Source organism: Hemicordylus capensis, chromosome 1, assembly GCF_027244095.1.
Source record: "Hemicordylus capensis ecotype Gifberg chromosome 1, rHemCap1.1.pri, whole genome shotgun sequence".
NCBI lineage: Eukaryota > Metazoa > Chordata > Lepidosauria > Squamata > Cordylidae > Hemicordylus > Hemicordylus capensis.
The window spans coordinates 13,293,323-13,312,654 of NC_069657.1; the positions used below are offsets into that span (position 1 = coordinate 13,293,323).

A 19,332-nucleotide genomic window follows, 5' to 3' on the forward strand; every position below is an offset into this window, starting at 1 on the left:
AAATCCTATTTTCTCCCCTTTCCAACAACCAGGTGCTTCATTGCACAGGGCACATTCGTGTCTATGACAGTTGCAATAATCAGACAGCGTGTGGGTATAAAAAGCCTCCCATGGCATGTTTGGTGTTAATCTGTGAACCTATCCCTCATCCGTCAAATATCGAAGTCCCCCTGGACAGCAAGACGTTCCTCAGCCGCCACAGTCTCGACATGAAATTTTCATACTGTGATGAAAGGTAAAATTTCTGGGCCGGGGGAAACTTACAATTCATTTTCAATTCTTTGCCCACTTCATATGGTTGTAACCAGACTCGAGCAGATATTGCATCACACCAGAGAGCAGTGTTTGTGTTGGGGCAGGAATGCATTTGAAGCTGAACCAACGTCATATTGCCCTGTATTTAAAAAGAGTTCTGTGATGTAGCTAGGTTTGAACAGCACTCTTTTCCCCACCTCCCTGCTACTGCTGCTCTGGGTAACACTGCCATCAAGTGGCTGAAAGGATTAAGACTTGGTTTGAGCCAGCTACTAAAATATGGTGCTTCTAAATAGTGAAGGCTCATCTTAGAACATAATCGACTCACACTGTGAATTCTAAAGGCATTTTATGTGGCTTTCGGTGGATCTTTATTTAAAACATTTTCACAACATCCTTAAACATGACAATTATAAAGCAAGATTGGTGACATAATTGGTTTTAGGGTTAGGATTTTGAGGTTTGTATGTTAAATGCTTTGCAAGTAATACTGTTTTTCCTAAAATTGCTAGGAATTCTACAAAAATGAGAAATGACAGACTCTTCTCTCAGGCTTGAGCCTGAAATGTAGTACATTAGGAAGCAAAAGAAAGGAGAATTGTACATTAATGACCTTCTCTTTTTATATAAAGGATTACAGAACTGATAGGGTATGACCCTGAAGAGCTCTTGGGTCGCTCCGTATATGAATACTATCATGCCTTAGACTCTGACCATCTGACCAAAACACATCATGACAGTAAGTGGGGCAGCTGCATGTGGCAGCCCTAATTTCAGCATCGTGTTAAGTACCGTGCATATAGTACTTTTATCGGGAATAATTCTGGATGTGCTCTAGCTGCAGGAATAATGCCCATCTCTTCCTCTTTCCAGTGTTTGCTAAAGGTCAAGTGACGACTGGGCAGTACAGAATGCTTGCTAAGCAAGGGGGCTACGTCTGGGTTGAGACTCAAGCAACGGTTATCTACAACACTAAGAATTCCCAGCCACAATGCATCGTGTGCGTGAACTATGTCTTGAGGTGAGCTTTGTTTGTAACCATTTTGTAGGGGTGGCAGCGGCTAGCTTGCTGGTTTTAATTGTTTTTTTGTCAGCGGGCAGGCTCCAGAGATAGTTTAGCTTCTTGTTGACTCATCGCAAGTTTCTATACTCTTTCTGATGCAATGCTATTGCCTTTGGCAGCAAAGTTTTCTTTTCGTTTTAAAGGGAAACATACTTGTGAATGCACAAGTCCAAATTACCGGTGTGTAGCCCATTCCCATATTCTGTACTCAGATGTCTAGGAATGGAAATCTTGATAAACCTGATTAGAAAGTGTAAAATCTGATTGAGGTTTTACCAGCTCCCCCCCCCCATAGATGCCTTGCATTCAAAAACAAAAAAAATAGTTCTATTGTTTGATTCTACTGCTAGTAATGTCCTTCCTAAACTTAAGATCTCAAGATTTTAAACTAATCTGAAACATGCTTTATGTAAACCATCACAACAAAAAACCAAACTCCTTTGACTCATATATCTATAACTCTTGCATGACAAGCCCCAGTTCCACAAATGGATTGCTTTTTCATCAGCAATAGCCCTGATCCCTCCTTGGCACAAGCAGTACAACAGGTTACTGTCTGGAATATGGGGACTGTGTGTGCTTTCCATTGCCCTTCCTCTTTGTGTAACTTGCAATCTACAAAGAGGTGGGGCGGAATGGGGATAAGATGTATACATTGTTGGTGTACCATTGGTGCCTTGTACCAATATGAGGAGGGAGAGATGGGGCTCTTGGGGCCAGCTGGAATTCTAGAGGGGCTGGAATGTGCATGCAGAGAGTAACATCCTAGTCCACAAATTGTCTAAAAGTGCCCTCTTATATCTAATTTATTTTCTGAACTTAAAAAACATAAAGTAGACACAAGCATCTTACAAAATGTGTATGCAACCCAATCGTGTGTGTGTGTGTGTGTGTGTGTGTGTGTGAGAGAGAGAGAGAGAGAGAGAGAGAGAGAGAGAGAGAGAGAGAGAGAGATGGGATCACTGTGAAGTAAGCGTGCGTAAGATTGCAGCCTTTGTATCACACTATGGTTTTCGAGGTAGGTTCTAGAGAGCCCTAGTGTCCATGGAATAAAATAGCAGTAGCAGTAGGCCAGTTTCCTAAGATGCAAATTCTTATTATTTATTTATTTATTTATTTATTACATTTATATCCCGCTCTTCCTCAAAGGAGCCCAGAGCAGTGTGCTACATACTTAGGTTTCTCCTCACAACAACCCTGTGAAGTAGGTTAGGCTGAGATAGAAGTGACTGGCCCAGAGTCACCCAGCAGCAAGTCTCATGGCTGAATGGGGATTTAAACTCGGGTCTTCCCAGTCCTAGTCCAACACTCTAACTACTACACCACACTGGCTCACTGCATTGCACAGCCCTAGAGTGTGTTCGTTATGTTCTAGGATGCGATCTCGTTTCAAGTGGAACCATGGCAAAGCCAAGACAGTCTAGCCAGTCCCTTGTATGGATTTTGTTTGCACTCTAGAACATACCTCAGAATCCTCTGCTGTGAGCAGGGCTTCCTCAGCAGAACAGAGATCTCTGCAGCTACTGAGTGTTGAACATTGTACTGTGAAACAATAGGCTTCATAGCTTACCAGTGGACTCCTAACTGCTCTCTAATAACACACCACCTCTGTTCTTTCACAGTGGCATTGTGCAGGGAGACTTGATTTTTTCACTCCAGCAAACTGAGTGCATGTTGAAGCCAGTGGATTCTCCTGAAATGCAAATGACCAAAGTATCGGGCAAGACTGACGTGGATGATAAAAACAGCCTCTTTGAGAGACTGAAGAAGGAGGAGCCAGACGCATTGACCTTCCTTGCCCCTGCAGCCGGAGACACCATTATATCATTAGATTTTGGCAATGATGGTGGGTGTGTGTATAGTTTAAAGAACCTGCTGATGAGTAAAATAAGCTCTAAAGTGTATTAGCCAAGTGATATGCTAAGGGGGCACGTTTGGAATACTGCAAACATTTAATCTGTATTTTTAATGAGGCCCAGGAGACGCGGCACAACCCTTCTCACTGAGGTTGATGGTTTCTTTTTAATTTTTGTAGAGTCTGATGAGCAACAGTTTGAGGACGTTCCTTTGTATAATGATGTAATGCTCCCCTCATCCAGTGAGAAATTGCAGAGTATAAATTTGGCAATGTCCCCACTACCTGCTTCTGAAGCGACACAGCCACTCCGTAGCAGTGCTGACCCAGCACTCAATAGAGAGGTGGTGGCCAAGCTGGAGCCCAGCCCAGAGCCCTTAGACCTGGCTTTTGCTGCCCGTCAGACCCAAGAGCAGCCAGCCACACCTTCGGATGGAAGCACCAGCCAAAGCTCACCTGAGGTTAGTCGCTCGAGAAGCTGCTGTGGTGGATCCGCGATCTTCTGCTTACTCTGCTGTTTGATCTGTAAATAAAAGCTCTATTTTTTCAGCTTTAAATCTCTGTCAGCCTTGTATCCTGCTCTCCTTCCAAGAAGCTCAGGGTGGTGTATTTGGTGGTGGTGGTAGGGGGTTCCCCTGTTTTATCCCTGCCAGAGATCAGCAAGGTAGAGTAGAGAGAGAGGGATTGGCCCAGGGGTTCCTAGTGAGTTTCATGGTTCCGTGGGGATTCAAATGTAGGTCTCTCTGGTCTAAATCCAATGCTCTAAGCCCAGGAGTGGGCAACCTTGGCTCCCTGGCTGTTGTTGAACCACTCCTCCTATATTTCCCCCCCCACACACACAATTTATTGTGACTGGGGACACTGGGAGCTGTAGTTCAACAGCTGGAGAGTCAGAGCTGCCTACCCATATTCTAAGCCATTACTCCACATGGGCTATCGGTCACAAATCTCATCTGTGCAAAAATTAGTATGGTGCAGTAACAGTTCGGAGATCAAAGGTTTCTATCCCTCCCCCCCAACCGGCCCTCGTGGATTTCAGAATGGCAGAACTAGGTTGTCCCGTGTCCCCCCACTCTTTATCCTCACAACAGCCAGGTGAGGCAGGTTAGGCAAAGAGATGACTGGATCAAGGTCGCCCAGTGAATTTCATGACTTCAGTGATTGCTGCTGTAGTGTAATGGTCAAGGACTGGGTTATGACTGGGATTTCCTTGCTATGAACTCACTGGGTGGCCTTTGGCAAGTCACTCCCCAGCTGCAATAGAGCGCCAGTGTGGTGCAGTGGTTAGAGTGTTAGACTAAGACTGGGGAGACCCGAGTTCAAATCCCTGCTCAGCTGTGAACCTCCCTGGGTGACTCTGGGCCAGTCTCTTCTCAGCTGAACCTACCTCATAGAGTGCTTGTGAGGATAAACATAGCTATGTACACTGCTCTGGGCTCCTTGGAGGAAGAGCAGGATATAAATGTAAAAATGAAAATAAAAGGATACAGGGTGGTTGTGAGGATTCCATAAAAACAGTACCTACAAAATACTCAACAGGCTCCTAATGCAAGGTAATATTTTACATGCAAATGCAAGGTGGTAATTTCCTATGGCTGAGTGGATATTTGAACCCATATCTCCTGAGTCGTAGTCCAAGCCTCTAACTGCTACATCTCACTGCCTTGGTGATTCACTCCCCTCTTTTCTCTTTTGACCCATCTGTATTGTCAGGTTAACAGAACGTATTGATAACATCATAACATATAATAAAAATTTGGAGCGGTACAGAATTCTGTCCATGTGACATGCTGCTTTAGCAGTACACTAGCCCAGGAGTTCTCGAACTATGGTTCCCAGATGTTGGACGACAACTCCCATTATCCCCAGTCACAATGGCCTTTGACCATCAACATGAGGGGACACAAGTTTGCACACTCCTGACCTGGGCCAAATGAAAGAGATCACCAGATGCAAAGAATCCCATCTTAAAGAAAAAATGGGTGGCGGGTGTGGGGGAGGTTTGAGAAGGGGTGTGTGTTTCAGTATGTCTCTAAAACTTGAGTATATACTTGCCAACCTGAATGTATGAAGTGCAGCAAGCCAGGTGCAATGCAACATAAAACTCTAGTACTTCTATCCTGCCTTATTTTAATGTTGCGAAGCTCCAACACACACCATTTGGGGAACACCTGTGGCTTTTTGAGAATGAATGTAGACCATTGATTGCCGTTGCACAAGACATTCAGAGTTGTTATTGCTGTGTGAGTGAACTTGGGTCACATTTCACTGACGAGATGTGGATTGCATTTGCAGCCTAATAGTCCCAGTGACTACTGCTTTGATGTGGATAACGAGATGGCCAGCGAGTTCAAGTTGGAACTGGTGGAGAAGCTCTTTGCAATAGACCCAGACTCGAAATACCCGTTCTCTACGCAGGTGGGCACAGTAGCAGGATCTTTGCATGTGGCTTTTAAGGATGCGTTATGGCATGGTGGAGGCTTTTCTGTATTAATTCTAACACATTGCTAATACAAGCAGTAGATTACAATCATTTGGATGTAATTCTTATGACATGGAACACTCAATTCATTACTGTATATAACTGGATGGGAAATAAAATGACATGGTTGTAATGCAGAGGTGCATATGCTAAACTTTCCATGATACATTGGAAGCATTCAGTACATCTCTCCCCCACCCCCCACACAAAGAATGCACAATCTGCTCTTTTAAACTTCCCTATGTTTAATTAGCAGGCTTGAAGTTTGGTGCAGGGACAGCCGAAATGTGTAACCTTGGGTACTTAGAAATTTATACCCTCCCCAAGATGGCTCCCCTGAGCTCTCAGGGCAACTAATAATTGCGTAAAACAATAGTAGCCCCCGCCATAACTTTAGGTGATTGCATGTAGCTCTGTTCTGCCAGCCCCCCCAAGCCGTGTGTCTCCCCATCTCCATTCATTTCAATCAGTTTTCCACACAAGTCCCTTGGAAATAATGGAAATTTTTCACATCAGCTATCCTTGGTGGATGTGATCCCTAATCATACATTATCCATTGTAAGCTTCTTTCCGTAAACATGTGCAGTTACCCATTCTTGTTCTCCATTTTCAGGAAACTGATTTAGATTTGGAAATGTTGGCACCCTACATCCCTATGGACGACGACTTCCAGTTACGCTCGTTTGATCAGCTTTCTCCACTTGAGAGCAGCTGTGCAAGTTCTCCTTCCACCATGGCCCCTGTTACCAGATTGCAGTCGGCTCTGCCATCAACTACCACGGACAAGATAAAGTCTGTGACCGCCAAACAAGGGGAGGACTCAAAGATGCTCGTAGCTCCCATTCATATCGCTATAGAAACCACTAGCGCCCCTGCATCGCCCTATGCAGAGACTCCAAGTCGGACATCCTCCCCAGTTCGAGCAGGAAAAGACACAATAGAGCAGAAAGAGAAATCAAATCCAGGAACGCCAAGCTTATTAACAGTCACGTTGGGCAAAAGGTAGTTCAAAACCACAGTCTGCTTTTGCCCATTTGATCTTTAAACCAATCATTTAATTGTTTTGTGAGTTTAACAACTAATTATCTGTGTTTCTGTTCAGCAAGAAATCATAGGAGGAGGAGGAACGGTAAGGGAAAACCTCTTCTTCCGAAGAAAATATGCATGGATAAAAATAGTTAATCTGCTGGAGAGAAGTTTCCATTTTTATCCATGCATATTTTCTCCAGAAGAAGAGGTTTTTCCTTGAAATGTGTTGGGAGCTTTTGGAAAATAAATTGCTATACTGTCCCTTCTCCTCCTCATTGGTATTTTTGGTTTGGTGTCATCCCTTCTGTCTGTTTCCAGTGAGAAACCATAAGCTTCTTGACGGAGGGGTATTTTGTATAATGTGTCTAGGTGATGTGTTTAGCACACATTGGACTGCTATCATTTGCATACCACATTGTCCTGTACAGAGTGGTTTATGGTGCCCCTAGGTTGCTGCTCTTCCTGGCTTTTAGAACTGAAGCCCATGAGAGAGAATGACTTGCTCAAAATGCTGAAAGGTTCAGGGCAAAGCTGAGACGTAGAATCCAGAAATTCTAGATCAGTTTCCGGAGGCTCTTAATACCGAACTGCCGTCTCTTTCCTCTCCTTTTACAATACTTGGCTTGGAAAGTCCAAAGCTGAACAGTTCTTGTGAACTATGTCATGTAGTACAGAGATTGTCGTTCAGCTTTGGATCACATTCCAATGCTTAAATACCCCTTGCTGGACATTCCGTTTGATATTGTGCACCTGTAGCAAGTGCTTACCTTGAGGTTGGATGCCACAAATATAATCAGTCATTCTGTAAATGCATTTAGTATCAGTAGGGGCCATGCACACGTGACGTGCTTGCCTTTGGTCCCTCGAAATGGACATTGGAGCCATAATTGTCTACTCTGCATACAGAGTCAGCTCTATCACATCTTACTACCCAGAATGATAAAGGCATGGTTCTGACCAACAGTTATGCAGTACTGAAGCTGTTGTGAGTTGAATGACTGTTCATGGAAGTTGTGAGTTGAATGTTGTGAGTTGAATGACTGTTCATGGAAAACATGGACATGTGTTTTCTCCACCCCTGGCAGTTAAGCAGGCTTCACAGAGCACATGTTGAGTGACTTCAGGTCTCTGGAAACCACCAGCAAAAATAAAAACCTTGAGCACTGTAAGGATGCCATTTGGTGGGCTGGCTTTTTTCTCTTATAGTAGCTTGTTAGTAATTGCTTGTGCTTGAACCTCACTCTGTTGCTTAAGTGTAAGGAATACACTTACATAAAGAACAGGATTGCTATACTTGGAGAAAGCTATTATCTTGGTATGTCCCAACTTAGCCAACCATAGAAACATAGGTGTATGTTTAGTTGTTATCTCGGTCAGATTCCTACTTGAGACGCATGTCTGTGCAAGCAATAACTTAATAATAATAAGACTACTACTGCACATTTATATACCACTTTTTAACCAAGTTTTCAAAGTGGCTTATATAGGAAAAAACCCAACAAATAAGTAAGATGATTCCCTGTCCCGAAAGGGCTCACAGTCTTAAAAACATAAAGTAGACACGAGGAACAAGCCACTGGAGGGATATGTTGAGGGTGAATAGGTCCAGTTGCTCACCCCTACTAAATAAATATAAAGAGAATTGCTACTTGAGATGATTCAAGTACTCCTAGGGGTAATAGTACCTATTTTTGGAAATAGGAATATGCATGAACCGAAAATTGCAACTTGGTTGGATTCGAACCAAATCGCCTGTCGCTGAACTGGTTCAGTCCGGTTTGGCAATTCAAGGGGCTATATTTGTGAAGAGGAATCTGGTGAGGATTCCTCTTTACAAGCAAAGTGGTGGTGAATCCGCTAAAGGGTGTGTGTGTGTGTGTGTGTGTGTGGTGGTGGGGAAGTAGTTTAAAGTTCTTGCTGGCACAGCTGCTGGCACCACTGCAATTGCCACGTGGCGGGGGGGGGCGAGCGGTGGTGCTGGGTCCAGTAAGAACTTCTCTCACTGCCTCCCCACCCCCCAGCCTGGGCTGCCCTTCTGATTCCAAACCAGTGCACCTGAACTGGGCTTGGTTTGATCTCAGACCAAAGCACCTCCGGTTTGTGATCGAGCCACCAAATCAACCTGGTTTGAGACGAACCAGTTCAGCACTGGACAGTCCATGCACACCCCAACCCCTGCTCGAGAATAATACTGAAATACATCTAAATGGCCTGATTTCTTGGTTTCTGACTCGTGTGCTTGCCTTATGGTAGCTGACCTGATAGCTAGTGATCTCTCCTTGAGGGCTGGCTACAGGTTTCAGGGTGCTCTCCCCAAACTACTCTCTGTGAGGGGCCCTCCTGCTTGAGGGGGCCAAGAGAACTGTTCTGCTGCCGCCGCCACCAACATGGGAAGGTTATGGACACAAAGGCAATGTCAGCAGTGGCCTTTCTGAGGGCTTTGGACTTCTGGCAGTTGCCAGAGTACACTCCACCCGGACAGTGTAGAGAAACCACTAGATACCAGCCAACCACTCCCCTAATTTGGGATCCATCCACCTCTGTTATGCTTAAGTAGCTAAAGTTGTGCTAGTATGGCTTGCTGGCAAAAGAAGGAAAACATTTTGGTAACACTGTGCATTGCTGCTTCTGAATGTGCCTTTCACAAAGTTGCAGTTAATTCTTCCATAGGTGCAGAATTTCCTCCCAGCTTCAGAGTTCCTGGGTAGAAGATGGAGCTGAAACAAAAAAGCAGACGCTCCAGATGATAATGCTTTTGTTGTTGGGCTCTACTCTACCTTGCTCTCTGATATGCTAGTTGTTCTGCATGTGCTTGGAAATACAGCCATCCCTCGCCAGCTGTGGGTTTCCCAATCACGGTTTTAAGTATCCTCAACAGGGAAATTGTGGTAGGTCTCTCCAACCACGACCCAAGTATCTGCAGGTTTGGTGAGAATTTTTGGTGGGGGCGGGGTCCGCAATTCTGCGGTTTCATGGGGTGATTTCCGGGTTTCCCCTTCACTCCTCTTACTGACTAGTGGTGGTTTGGGGGGATTCCCCCCCCTATTTTTAACTATATTTTGCACTCCTTTCACAACTGAAATTCCCCTAACCCCCCGTTTGCCATTTATTTCAATGGCTCGCCAACTGTGAGGTTTTCCCGGAACGGAACTCTTGCGGTTGGTGAGGGGTGACTGTAATCTACATGGGGGAGCATTCAAACCTTCAGTTTTAACATCTGCAGTCTGAAATTATATATCTCAGCAACAGACAACAATTGCATAGGACATAATAATAATGATAATAATAATAATTATTATTAGTAGTAGTAATTTGATTTCTATACCCTTCCAAAAATGGCTCAGGGCGGTTTACACAGAGAAATAATAAATAAGATGGATCCCTGTCCCCAAAGGGCTCACAATCTAAAAAGAAACACAAGATAGACCTCTGCAACAGTCACTGGAAGTACTGTGCTGGGGGTGGATAGGGCCAGTTACTCTCCCCCTGCTAAACAGAGAGAATCGCCACGTTAAAAGGTGCCTCTTTGCCAAGTTAGCAGGGATAGCATAGGCTATCTAAATTCCTCGCGGTGGCAAAGATTTTTTTACAAGCAAGGGGAATATATTGATATATGATATAATCTGAACCATGATTCACAGACTTTAATACTTGTCTGAAGGGAGTGGAAATTAAAAGTTTGAATTCATTTTCCTCAGTAGGTCAACTGCAGCGAATGAAGAAATCAGTCCAAAGATGATAGCTTTGCATAATATTCAGAGGAAACGAAAGATGGAGCAGGATGGCCTGCTTTTCCAAGCAGTGGGAATCGTGAGTTTGTGTTCCTGTTTTTTCCCTTTTCAAAATTGAGGGTCTTTCTAAAACTGAATTTCCTGGTATGATAAAGTTGTTACACAAGGGCACTGTGATTCAGAGCACAATCCACTATGAAAAAGAGAACTCTTCAATACAAGTTTAATTTATGCCTCCCTGTCTTCTAAAATTGAGACAGTCAGCTTCTGGGTATCTACAAATCCACTTTCCAGCTGACCAGTGGCAAGTGTCCCCAACGCTCTGGAGACACCCAGTACCACACAGATCTCCCCCCTCCAGAGGTGTCACTTCCACTGTCCTTTTTGAGAAGGCAAGAAACAGCAGGACTCCTTTCTGAGCAGTAGGAGAGGGCTCCTGCCGTCTCTTACCAGCCCTGAAACTGTCTGCCTGTGTGCTAGAAACACATCTGAGGGAAGAAGGGATTTGTGGCGGTGACCACAAATAATGATGGTCCCCACTAGTGAGCTTAAGCCTAAATTTACAGCTCCCTGACACATGTGAAGGAGGCAGCGTGCCGAGAGTGCACCCATTGAGATATCCTGTGTGGATGGCCCGGCATGTGCTGGGGCTGGTATCATTTGAACTGGCCCTCTGTACACCTTTCCCACACCTTGCATGATGTGTTAAGCCTCTGTCATGCCCCTTCTTAGTCATCTCTTTTAAACTTAAAAAGCCGCAGATGCTTTAGCCTTTCTTCATAGGCAAAGTGTTCCAGCCCCCTGATTATTTTAGTGCATTTCCTGCACCTTTGCATAGCTCTTTGATTAACCTTTTCTTGAGATGGGGTGACTCCAACAGTGCACAATATTGCAAATGTGACCAGACACCATAGATTTCTATAAGGGCCTTACAATACTGTCACTTTTATTTTCTGTCCTTTTTCTTAATAATCTCTTCTACAACAACAATTTATATGCTGCTCTTCAACCCAAGTTCTCAAAGTGGTTTACAAAGAAGAATAAATACATGAATAAGATGGTTCCCTGTCCCCAAAGAGCTCCCAGTCTAAAAAGAAATATAAAGCAGATCCCAGCAACAGCCACTGGAGGGTTGCTGTGCTGGGACTGGATAGGGACCATTTCTTTCTCTGGGCTAATTGTAAGAGAACCACCTCTTTAAAAGGTCCCTCTTGGGTCAGTTAGCGGGGGGATTTCCCTATTTCCATAGCTGCTGCCCACCATTGAGGTTTTCAGCGAGCTATCTACCATGGCATATGCATCCTCGCACGCTCGCGCATTCCAGCCAACCGCTGTTAGCCAGAGACCTTTCCCCCTTGCCTGTTGTGCACAGGCACAGTGGTGGCAATGGTGTGTGGACTGGAAGTCCGGCACCAATTCTTGCCCAGCTGCCATCCCGTTTCTTCCCTTCTGTGCAGCCTCCACTGGCCACACCCCAAGTCACCATGCCAGCCCCCATCGCCTTCTCTGAGCCCGGTGGTTGCCAGGATGTTGCAGCATGCCTGGCTGACATCCAGGGGGAGAGGAGGGAAAGGGCTTAATCCTATTGCAGATAGCCAGGCCAGGAGACACTGAAACGGTTGCTCTGGGAGTGGGGACACTTTGTCTGCAAAGCAGGCATGGAGGTGAGAGGGCTGTATCTTTGGCACCTTCTCCATGTTCTCTGAAGGGCTCTGACGGCTGTCTGGGTAGCGTTTGAGAACGTTACTTGCTCCTCCTGCCCGCCGGCAGCTTCGTTTGCAACCTCTGTTCTGAGACTGGAAGAGGGAGGGAACTGCAGGGTCCTGGTGCTTCTCAAATGGCTGCCCTACATCTGTGAGGGAAACGGAGCCACAATGCCACTCCTTCCCCCACGTTCCTCAGAGCATGGCAGCTGTGGACTGAATCCGTTCCCCTCGGCTGCCACCACCTAGGGCCTTATAGCAGCAAGGCAGCCATGCGGGGGCAAGCTTGATGGCCCCGTGGCTTCCTCCCTTGGCAGAGGCGATAATGGACAAGGCTGGGCCCTGAAGTAGAGTGGTTTGCCACTGCAGCCACCAGCACTCACCTTGCTGAAGGCCATTTCCTTGGCGGCGGCACCCTCAATACCTTCCCTACTGTGTTAGGGGTGAGAAGCATGGAAAATCGCGGCTAGATCCCCACTTGTGCCCTGGAGGGGGCATTCCAAGGCCAGGGGAAGAAGAGAAGCAGGAGAACTGTTGGGAATCACCTGGCAGTCAGCCAACTCTTCTCTGACCCCACCACCCTCACCCTGGCTCTAGAAGCCTCATTAAAAATAAATAGGGCTTGCTTTTGCCTATTTTTAAAGGGGGCTCGCTTTTTGCACCCTTCCATCAGATTGCAGTGGAACTCGCACGGGAGATGCGTCCTTGTTCTCTTAACTTTTACATGCAGTTTCCATTAATGAACCTTCCTGTGTGTGTGTGTCTTTGTTTTAAAAGGGCACATTACTGACGCAGTCAGACAGTCCTGGAGCAAATGTGTCACTGGCTTGGAAACGTGTAAAAGGATGCAAATCCAGTGGACAGAATGAGGTGGCAAAGACAGTCATTTTATTACCATCAGGTTAGTGGCTCTGCATGTGAGATGATTGAAACAACAAACTCAGTCCAGTGGTGCCACAGAACAGGAAAGCCAAGAGCTCTTCCTCCCACTCACCTGGGTCCCTGCCCTGAGCTGCCCAAACGCTCCAACGCCAGAGTTGAACAGGGAAGCTGGTGCTTTGGGGAGCTTCCGTGAATCTTGGGATTAGAGCCCCTGTCTGCAAGGCACGTGGTCAGTGGAGCAGAGTGTCTGTTCTTTTTGAAGAAGAGAGCTGTGGGACTTGGTTTCCTCCTCAAAAAATGGGAGCAAATCTGAAGCAACCTTGAGGGAGCAGTGTAGCCATGCAAAAAGAAGGGGCACTGCATGGGAATGGAGTGATGATCTATTTCATTAAACTGTTAATATTCCTGATTCAATTTCACTGCCTTGTCCTTGCAACCCACAACTTGGATTCTACCCTTGGATTCTATACTAGTAATCAGCAAAACTTTACGTGCTTCATGGATCATTACAACTAAAATGTTCCCTTTCCTCCACCACATTCCAGATTTGGTACCTAGAAAAGCTCAATTCCACAGTCTGTGGAAAGCATGCACCTTTGTGTAACTGCTCTTACTTTGCAACATTTTTTCTATTTTGCAACTGTGATTTGGCTCATCATGGATAGGGAGTTGTGCAGGACACTAAAGCTCCATGCCCCAGGGCACTGAGATCTTCTTCAGTCACCTCTCTGACTTCAGAGATTCCATCAGTCATTGTCCATCCAATTTTGAGTATATTATTGCAGCCATAAGTATTGGCAACCTTCTCACTTTTAATGCCTTTTACTCAAAATTGCAGCATGTACACAATCCTGGTTATCAGGTGCCACTGTTTAAATCTGCAGCAGACCTAATGTGGTGATTTTAAATTTGCCAAACTGAGAGATATTTGGGAACGCTCTCTCTCTTTTTTTAAGGTGTTCTCGTTTGTTTTTTGGTATTACCCAAGTAACTCTCACTCTCTCTCTCCCCCCTCCCCTTTAGATATAGCAAGTAAACTTCTAGGGCAGTCAATAGACGAGAAGGGGCTCCCGCAGCTTACCAGCTATGACTGTGAAGTGAATGCTCCCATACAAGGCAACCGAAACCTTCTACAAGGCGAAGAGTTGCTCAAAGCCCTGGATCAAGTCAACTGAGCTTCTTTTCCCACAATCGCTGTCCTGTTTTCTTGGACACTGGTGATTCACCATCTAAAAGCAGTCTATTTATATTTTCTATATCTGATTTTAGAAGCCTGGCTACAAATACTGCACTAATTCAGTTAGTTTGGTTCTGATCCCTTTTTTTTACTTTTGGACAGTCTCTCTTTAAAGAAAAAGAAAATAGGGGGGAAAGTTCACAATAACTCTGCTAATGATGCGTTTTTCATAGACAAACCTTTGGTACATAAAGTCCAGTACCTTTTTAGGACACGCTTGCAATTATAGCTTTGAAGTAGGCACCTATTTTGGGTTGTTTTAAAGAAGTATTTATTATTTTTTAATTTTGACCAGGAATTTGTCATTGAAAAGATTTTTAACCATGAGGCAACACCACAGAGAAACTGGTTTAGTCTTCTGTCGTGTGGTCTGTCATTGTTTGACGCTAGTATCTACTGTGTTGTGCTCTGATGTCTGGACAAGTTTTTACTTACTTTACCTTTTTAAGATGATAAACATTGCTTTGCAGCAGTGCATTTGTAGCCACAATCGCACAATATATTTTCTTAAGAAAATAAAAAGAAAATACCAGCAGTTCCTCATGCAATATTCTGCATTTATAAAGCTAGTTTTTAAGGAGAACTTTTTAAAAAGATTTTTTTGGTTCCTCTTGTTTGTTTTTTGCCTGTGAAATCATGTTGAAATTTGGAGTAATACTGTTGTGTGTTGTCATGTTATACAACAAGAGAGTTCTTAAATGCTGTATTAACGTCCAAGTGTGGTTAGGGGAAAGGAAGGGTTTAATCTTGAGAGGTTAGCAACATTTGAGGCCTTTTAGTTTAGAAAGGAAGGCTTCAGAGGTTATAAAATTATGCGTGGTGTGGAGGAAGATGCATTTTTCCTCTCTCATTGGCTCGCCCAATTAAATGGGTTGGTATACAGTTCAGGTCAGACAAAAGGAAGTTATTGCTCAAACAATGCATTAATCCACTGCCACAATGTGGTGATAGCCACTGGCTTAAATAGCTTTTTAAAGTATTAGAAAAACAATGGCTGTTAGCCAAGATAATGAAACAGAACCTCCAGAAAGACAGTGTAATTCTGAATAAGAGTTTTCTGGGAGACCAGGAGGGCAGAGCTCTTGCTTTTGGCTTCCTGGAAGCATCTGGCTGGACTAGATGGACCCTTGGTCTGCTCCAGCAGGGCTGCTCTTATGTTCTTTATGTGGCTAAAAGAGATTTTTGATGTGTTTTTTTAATAAGTAGTCACTTTGCCAGAGCAGAGAGAATCTCCCAGTCTCCCCCCCCCCCATAGCTGTGAAAGTTCATGCTAATATTGTGAACCTAATAACTGAATCGTAAGTGTTCCAATTACCTTGTTTGGTAGAGGTGGTATTTCAAGCAAATTGTAAAACATCCTGCCTTGTTAGCAGAGTTGCTCAGTAATACTTGATGTTTTTGTTTTTTTGCACCTTGTTGCTATTAACATCCATATGTTCTATTTTATTTTATTTTATTTTATTTTTTGTTTAAGCATAGATTTCAGTAGTGCTGAAGATATTTTAGGATTTTTTTAAATTTAGGGAATATGTCACACAATCCTCTTATTTTCCTCCTTGTGCTGTATAATATCCCTCCCACCCACCCACGCACACTCATTCTCTCCCCCTCCCCTTCGTGGTTGGCTCTAACACTAACTGTATTGTGTTATTACATCAATAAACTATCCGTGGACCAGGCCTGCAACAAAGTGTGTTATCTCCAGGTGGCAATGATTTTCCAGGTGCCATCAGGAATGTTTCATTTCCAGTTTCTAGTGGTTTTCGTCGGCACTGGCCATGCAATTGCCTCTTGCTCCCAACTCAAGTTCATCATATCACCATAGAGTTGTAGGAACTGTGTCAAGCAGTGACACAGTTTGGTTCATAGCTTGGCATGTGCATCTTCATCTTTACGACTTTGGTCAAATCACGATGTGATCATTGGCACTCACTAAGAACATACATCCTCTACAGTCTAGACTGAACTGGACTGAAACCAGGACCTGAGAGCATCGTCTGCCCATCGCCTGGTGAAAAATACATCTCCCTCCAGCTGCTCAGGAATGAGCAATTGTTAGCTCAGAGTGAAAGGTGGTTGCCTGACTTGGAAACAACTAGTTCAGCATTTGATGCATCGTGGCTTACCTATCCATTGTATCGTGAACACCCCCCTCCCCAAATACATTGATATGGACATTCTATATGTAGTTGGACATAAGTAACTGAGTGTGAACTGAGATGTGTCCACGTACGTTTCTTGCACAAATAATGTAGCTCATGCAATCAGGCTGCCTCTTTATGGCAGTGAGTGGACTGCATCGGAAGATCTTGCAGCACCCCCTCCATGCAGTGGGGGTATTGCTGCATTCAGAACACCTAGGATGAGGCAGTGAGAACCGACCCGCAAAACCTCTCAATTGAGTTCTAGGCTACATAGGGAAGCATGACCAGACCTCACTCCGATCTACTCCCATCTGCATTTGCTTCATGTCAGTTTGGTAATACTGGGAAGGAGAGCTAGTCTTGCGGTGGCAAGCATGAGTTGTCCCCTCTGCTAAGCAGGGACTGCCCTGGTTTGCAATTGGATGACTACATGCAAGTGCTATCTGCTGTAAGATATTTCCCTTTAGGGGATGGGGCCATCACTCAGTGGCAGAACATCTGCTTGTATGGAGAAAGTCCCAAGATCTACCCTTGGCAACAACTCTAGATAGAGCTGGGCAAGACTCCTTCCTGAAGCTTTGGAACACCACTGCCATTCAGTGTAGATGTAGACAATACTGAGCTAGATGGTCCAGTGGCCTGACTCTAGGAGCTTCCTAGGTTCCTAATATGAACAGTCCCAAAATACAAGTGAACCAGCTGACTCTGAATAAAACAACTTAAACATTTAACTCCCAAGTTGTGCTTAATTTGAAAGTACAAAGTGAGATGGGATGGGAGAGAGAAGGAAAACCAGGATTCCACTCATTTTGTGGTAATCAATGAATTTAACAGTGTGTGTGGTACTAAAAATGGAAGAGAAGCTTTTTAAAAATTCAAATCTGTATATAAGTAAAGGATGGTTCTGGTAGGACTTGATTTCTAGGCTCCCATTTTGCTTAATTGCAGTGATTACTTTCATAGTGGAAAAATCCTTAAATGGCATGTACTGAAGATTTGTTCAGACAGATGCTTTATTGGAACTGTGCTGCATGCAGTTTCCTTCCAAACATTTTCTCTCTTAATAGGGGATGGTGCCATCACTCAGTAGAAGAGCATCTGGTCTGACTTTGTATAAGGCAGCTTCCTATGTTCCTAGTAGGTAGCTGCTCTCATGGTGGCTGTAATTTGAGGCATGTAGCCCAGTGGCAGAACACCTGCTTCAATCCCTGTCATCTCCAGGAAGGCAGGCAAGACCTCTGTCCAAAACCCTAGAGACCCACTGCTAGTCGGATAAGACAACACTGAGCTAGGATGAAGCATCTAACTGTAGATGAAGCATCTAACTGTATCTTACCATGTGCACGCACGTGTGTGTATATGCATGCTTCAGTGATTGTGTTGCTCTAAGGTTCTGTGCATGTCACACAACCAGTGTGTGTTCTTTGTTTAAAAATTGTGCACAGGCAAATTCTGCAGCTATGCAAAATCTATGCTAGTCATGGGAAGAGTCAGTGAGTTGCTATCCAGGTCACTAAAACCCTCCTTTCAGCCACTGAAAATCTTACTCAGCCAGAGCAATGCTCATGCTTTTGCAGGTGTATTTTTGTGGCCTGGAAGTGAGGGAGAGCAGGGGTTCTTGTTCAGTCTTTTTTTTTTTTTTTAGAGGAAGCTGAGCTTTGGAACTCATTCTCTGCAGTGTGTACATCTCCATCAATAACTTACAGAAATACAAAGTGATCCACCTCAAGAGTACCTTGTCTTCAGTCTTCTTAAAGGTGGGATTCCTACAGTAGCCACAGCCAGATTTTGGCCATGATCACATAGTCCTTCCACACACCTGTCTTGGTGTGGCAGTACACAGGAAGTGTTCCTTGGCAGCTGTTTACTTTCTAACTCATTAGAAAGGAGCTAAGTCCTTATATGTTAACTATTAATGCACCTGTCATAATTCTCACTGACATCAGCTGCTGATGTCAAGATAATTACACATATCAGCCTTCCTATTTCAACAAATTGTGGTGTGATTTGTACATGAACCTTAACAAACTTTTGAAAAGAATATCTATGGTATCAAACTTCATAGGTTGGTTATGATGATATACACTGTCCCATTACAAGTTTAAAGAAAACAAACATTCTACCTCAATTTCATCTGCAATATTCCATAAACTCTTTAAAGAAGCTACAAGCTGCCTGATTTTTACACTGCCATTTCTCTCCCACCAGCTATATTTTCCACATTCCCTCATTAAGCAATGACAAAAATGCAGTTAAACTAGTAGAAATTGGAATACAATAGAACTACTGTCTTTTAGCTTTGACCCTTGTAGGACAAACTTTTTCCTTGACTATGTTAAACAAATTCTATTTCTGATGGGAGTTTGTAAATAAACAGTTATACAAATACTGTTCCAGCACAGGAGTTTTAGTACTGATCATTATCTTGTGTAAATGGATAAAACAACATGTTCACCTGAATAGGATAACTGCATGTAGTGAAAGATGGGGCTTTTCTGTCTCTAATAACTGTTCAAAAAAGAATGTTGTTCCTGCATGATAAAAACATAAGACCCTTCTGAATCAAACTGAAGGTCTATCTAGTCCTGCACTCAGTTTCCACAGTGGTCAGTATGATACTAATAAGACCACATAATGGCAACAGCTCTCTCCAATAGTTCATCTGTCAAATGCATATTCAGAAATTCACTGCTGCTGAGTGTGGAGATTACATTTACCTATTTGTGTCTAATAGCGATAGACCGATCCTCCATGAATTTCTCTGTTCCCTTTTAAAGCCTTCTATGCCATAAGCTATTATCCAAATTAACCCCCTTAGACAACTATTCAAAGTACACAATCCCCTTCCGCCCCCCGCCCTTGCATCAGTGTGCTCTCTCCACTGCTATACTCACCTAGAAAGAAGAAAAACCCAGTACTCTCGAGAGCGTTTCATCGTTCCTCCTCTCCCT

At 44.1% G+C, this 19,332-nt stretch overlaps 1 protein-coding gene across 1 annotated transcript in view; it reads left to right on the plus strand.

The window, feature by feature from the left end:
- The window catches only part of HIF1A (hypoxia inducible factor 1 subunit alpha), a 66,772-nt gene extending 50,856 nt beyond the window's left edge, over nt 1-15,916 (plus strand). The window contains exons 6-15 of the mRNA XM_053284422.1: nt 33-235; nt 888-994; nt 1,129-1,276; nt 2,941-3,164; nt 3,354-3,634; nt 5,469-5,591; nt 6,269-6,657; nt 10,383-10,494; nt 12,896-13,019; nt 14,024-15,916. Coding sequence (XP_053140397.1) covers nt 33-235; nt 888-994; nt 1,129-1,276; nt 2,941-3,164; nt 3,354-3,634; nt 5,469-5,591; nt 6,269-6,657; nt 10,383-10,494; nt 12,896-13,019; nt 14,024-14,175 — 1,863 coding nt within the window. The 3' untranslated portion in view covers nt 14,176-15,916. The remainder of the gene's footprint in view (nt 1-32; nt 236-887; nt 995-1,128; nt 1,277-2,940; nt 3,165-3,353; nt 3,635-5,468; nt 5,592-6,268; nt 6,658-10,382; nt 10,495-12,895; nt 13,020-14,023) is intronic.
- The last annotated feature ends 3,416 nt before the right edge of the window (nt 15,917-19,332 follow it).